This window comes from Aegilops tauschii, chromosome 4 (genome assembly GCF_002575655.3).
Source record: "Aegilops tauschii subsp. strangulata cultivar AL8/78 chromosome 4, Aet v6.0, whole genome shotgun sequence".
In the NCBI taxonomy this organism is placed as follows: domain Eukaryota; kingdom Viridiplantae; phylum Streptophyta; class Magnoliopsida; order Poales; family Poaceae; genus Aegilops; species Aegilops tauschii.
The window spans coordinates 64,484,670-64,489,391 of record NC_053038.3 but is presented as its reverse complement, the minus strand read 5'-3'; the positions used below and the strand labels follow the sequence as shown (position 1 = coordinate 64,489,391).

The window sequence follows — 4,722 nt, the reverse complement described above, 5'->3', positions numbered from 1 at the left end:
AACTAAAAGTTCATCATATATTACATATTAGTTCAATGTGCATTTGGAAAAATGTCACCGTATATTAAAAAATTGTTCAGTGTGTGTTTGGAAAAAGAAAATCAACGTATATGAAAGAATTTTCAGTGTGTATTTGAAATATATTCAACATATATTAGAATAATGTTTATAATACAGAAGAGTATAAAAATGTAAAAAAACGAAAGGAAACCAGAAGAAAAACTAAACCTGAAACAGAAAAAGAAAAATAAAAAAAACGCGCGTGCGGGGGGGGGGGGGGAGGGAGGTATAGATCGTATGGGGTATTTTTTTTGAGGAAAGTATGGAGTACTTTTTTTAGGAAAGTATGGAGTACTACGTACGCTAGACTACACGGGGTAGTGATCACGGCCGTAGAGTGATGGGAGGTGCGATGGGCCAGGCCCATGTAAGTGTGCTATGGGAAACCCTCTTTTTAGCGCTCGCGCAAAAAGAAAAAACAAGGCCTAATCGTTGGACAATTGCAAGAAAAAGCCATAAACATGTGATAAAGTGGTCCGACATGCGCGATATGCTCGGCGACAGAAGATAACTGGCGTCATTCTCTTCTCAACTGCCGGATGGCTCGGTGTGTCTGGTCTTTGGGAGATGAAGGAATTCTTGAGCATGTGATATCAAATCAATCTGAAGTCGCAAGACAATGGCTCTTTTGGCTGTTTGACACGCTACCTCGACATGACCTAGCCCGTGTGCTAATCACAATGTGGTCTATCTGGTGGGCTAGGAGGAAAGCCATCCATGACAATGAGTTTCGGAGTCCCTTATCTACGATTAGTTTCATAAATCGCTACCTGCAGGACCTGGAGATCGCTGCTGCTTCTCTACCAAAGCTAATGCAGGAGCGCCGCCGCGCCGGGTGCGTCGGGGGTGGCTTCCACCGGCAGAAACAGAAGTGAAAATAAATGTAGATGGAGGTTTATCTCGTAGTGGAAACGAAGGTGCATCAGCAGCTATTTGCAGAGACTGCAATGGAACCTTCCTTGGAGCATCAGCTGTTGTGTTCGATGGACTCTCTGATCCAGCTAATCTGGAGGCGTGGGCATGCAATGAGGCATTGGCCTTGGGCCAGGACCTACATGTTCAGCGACTTCTAATTGCCTCTGATTGTGTCGAAGTAATCACCAATATGAGCCGAGACACAACTGCAGTTTATGCGCCAGCTGCATGAAATAGTTATTCGCAGAAGGAATTTTGAGCATGTTGTCTTTCGTCATGAACCAAGGAAATGTATTAGTGAGGCTCATAGATTAGCTAAGGCCGCGTCGACTCTTGACGTGGGCCGCCATGTGTGGCTAGGGACTGTCCCAGACATCATTTGTATTCCAAACTCTTTGAATTTTGAATAAATCCCTAGTTACACCTCAAAAGAAAGTGGTCCGCTCGGTAAGCTTACCAACAACAAAACACGGACGCCATCATGCCTGTCATCCTCCTTTGGCCTGTGTCCCGTTGCAAAGAAAGAAAAGAACCTCATTTATTGTCTAACAAGGAGTGTATATTATACTAGCAGGGTTACATACATCAAGCTACATGGTGACACTCGTGGTAAGCAATCCAAACTTGACGAAAAAAAACATACATCAAGCTAGAAGAGAAGAAGAACCGATCGTCCTCGCAATCGGTTTCATTGGGATTGCGCAGCATGGCATGATATCCGTGCGTCCCCTGCAAATTTCACGTTGCCCATGCCAAGAAGATGGATGGATGGATGCAGCTAACAGCAACCTAGCGGCGTCAGGACTGCTCCCGATAATAAAAGCCGCTACAGTGGAGGGCCGTCCGCGCGGTCCAAAACCGTGGGCCAAGCACGGACGCCATAATCGGTGGCGACCTCATTTCCGTTCGTTCATATCCTTGGATGGCGACGTGGGAGGAGAAACGGATGGGGACGCATAGCTGGCCGGTTTGCTGTTGCGTGGAGTGCGAGGCCTCACCTAGCGATTATATTAATTATAGAAAGAATCGGCTGGCAAGGTCAGCTCCTCTTCGGGTTCAGCAGCCGGGGCGGCGGCGATCGAGCACCAATTGAATAGGACGCGAGATAGTAGTATGAAAATTGAAGATTGTATGGAAAGAAACGTAAAGATGATTGCTCGACGGCGGCGAGCCACCGGCATCGACATCGAGAGGTGTGTTCTTCAGCCGCGAAGCAGATGGACATTTGAGATGGCGTACCAGCCTCTGTGAGCAGCAGTAGCAGAACTGGATCTGGACAGAACTATGGAGAAACCACATGATATGATCTTCCAACTCACAATAATATGTACAGCGACTCATTGCTAATATCATACTGTAGAACCAAAACACCACGCTGTCTCAACAACAGAAATGGCAGGCTGTCTCAACAGCAGAAGAGGGGAGGGAGGAGAGTTCACAACCATGGTGACTAGAGCGCACAGATCTGACAGGACAAGCTACAATCCTCTAGTTATTTTTGTTGTTTTCTTCTTGGCGATGATTGATGCCTCCTGTTTTTTTCTTCTTTTTTCCTGGCGATGATTCATCCGGGATGCGCAGATCTCAGGCGATGAGATCGCGGATCTCAGATCCATCAATGGCAGAAGCACTGCAACTCAAGAACATGCATACATACTCGCTAGTAGTAGTAGTAGTCTTCTTGGTCGGGAGCGGCGCCGGGGAGGGTTCTCATCACACGCGGACGGAGGCCAGGGAGAAGACGAAGCCGGCGAACTGCGGCGGAGGGCGCACCACGGTCCAGTTCTTGGACTTGACGTCGAACACCCACAGCGCGTGCCCGCCGCCGCCTCCCTCGGACTCGATGGCGCCGGTCACCACCACGCGCTCGCCGCCGCCGACGGCGACCGCGCGCGCCGTGCCGGCCTTCAGACCAGGCGGGTAAGGGCCCACCTCGAGCCAGCCACGGCGCTCCCCGCGCCACTCCATCACGGCCGTGCCCTCGATGCACCACACCCGCCCGCGCACCACCACGTGAGCCGCCGAAGGCGGTGCGCGCACGCGCTCCAAGCGGCGCCACTCGCGTGTCGCCGGGTCGAACCACTCGGCGTCCCGCTCGAATCCTCCCTGACGCCCCGTGCGGTACCCGCTCACGGCCAGGAACCGGTCGCCGGCGACGGTGGCCATGCCGTCGCACTCGTCGCGCTCCTCCGACATGTCCGGGAGCGGGTCCCAGCCGTCGGCCTCCGCGTCGTACGCCTCGGCCGTCTTTAGCGCGTTCTTGAGCTTGTCATGGCCGCCGGCGACATAGATCTTGCCCCCGGCCTCGGCGCAGGCGAAGAAGGACCGCGCGGACCGCATCGGCGCGCCGCGGCGCCAGACGCCGGTGGCGGCGTCCAGCACGTTGACGTCCGCCACGGGCTCGAAGGTCTTGGGGTCCCAGCCGCCCATCACGGCGACGCGGGTGCCCACGGCCGCGCACTGGGCGAACATCGGCACCGGCGGCGCCGAGCTCTCGCGGTGCCACTCCCCGGTGGTGACGTTGTACACGGCCACGCCGTACGCCGGGGTGTTCTCGGGCGCCCCGTCGTCCCCGGCCACCGGGTTGCCAAACTGCATGAGAAAGACCAGATCCTCGTTGGCACCGGCCTCGGCGCGCGCCAGGGCGAACTCCGGGGCGGCGGCGGCGCTCCGCCAGCCGCGGCACACGCGGCGCATCGAGCGGTAGGACCCGTGCGGGACGCGCGCCAGGCAGTCGACGGCGACGTCGTCGGGCATCCCCGGGATGAGCTCGATGTGGTCGGCCACCCACTCTTGGACACGGCTCTTTGGGTTCATCATTCTTGTGACTTTGTGTGAGCTTTGCTTCTGCTTCTGGATGCCTCTCTCCGTCCATGGGAGAGAGCATAAATAGAAGGCTGGCGGAGCTACGGGACACGCATATTGATTGGGCCCCATGTGACAGCTGGTAAGCAAATAAAAAAAGCAATAACTTTTTTCTTGAAGTTGAGAAAGCAATAACTTTATGGTAAAGCAATTGCAAGCGGCTGTTTTTCTGCCGGATTTGTGTGCTGTTTCTTCTTCGTGGAGAAGCTTGATGCATGTGTTGTTTAATGTGATACTCTAACTGAATGCCCTTTTCATCTTGCAAAAAAAAAACTGAATGCCCTTTTCAATAATTGGACAATGTATTTGTGTCCTGGGCAGTGACTTTTTGGTTGATTGGTTGTCTTTTTCTTTTCTTTTTTGAGTTGATGATTCATTGTGTTTATCACAACGAAACCGGGATGAGATTTGTAAATTTGATCCTTTATATTGGGAATAAATTAATACCAAAGTTGATGTCGATCGGTAAGTGCAAACCATTGGTGTCCAGTTTTATAATAGATAAGTAGAAGACTGTATGCGAAACACATCAAAGTCTTCTTTGTTTATAACCTTTTGATTTTAGAGTGAGAAAAACTATTGATTGTGCCTGTAATTAATCTTCAATGGATAATATGCAAACTGAGGGCGGCATGTAAATTGGAGGGGGAGGGGCAAACTTTTATGCACCACTATGTGTAGTAGGTGTTGGAAAATGAGCAAATTACTACAAGATTTAATCCAAATAAACAGAACATAAATCATGACAACAATAGCAGAGATTAAACTAATCATGCGAACTAGCATAGTAGATGAACATATCACATCTAGGACACATACTAGAAACATGAATTCTACCACTATCTCGAACAAGAAGGATAGAATCACATACGGTGCAGCGGG

General features: G+C 51.1%; 1 protein-coding gene across 1 annotated transcript; it reads right to left on the bottom strand.

The window, feature by feature from the left end:
* Window positions 1–2,258: 2,258 nt before the first annotated feature.
* On the bottom strand, window positions 2,259–4,033 carry LOC109781901 (F-box/kelch-repeat protein At2g44130). Its single transcript, XM_020340489.4, has one exon. It carries the CDS (start codon window positions 3,910–3,912, stop codon window positions 2,689–2,691), a length of 1,224 nt encoding a protein of 407 aa, XP_020196078.2. The 5' UTR covers window positions 3,913–4,033; the 3' UTR covers window positions 2,259–2,688.
* Between the last annotated feature and the right edge of the window lie 689 nt (window positions 4,034–4,722).

Bases quoted from the DNA above. Each gene is read 5' to 3' on its own strand.
- LOC109781901 (XM_020340489.4), bottom strand. From the start codon at position 3,912: ATGGGGCCCAATCAATATGCGTGTCCCGTAGCTCCGCCAGCCTTCTAT.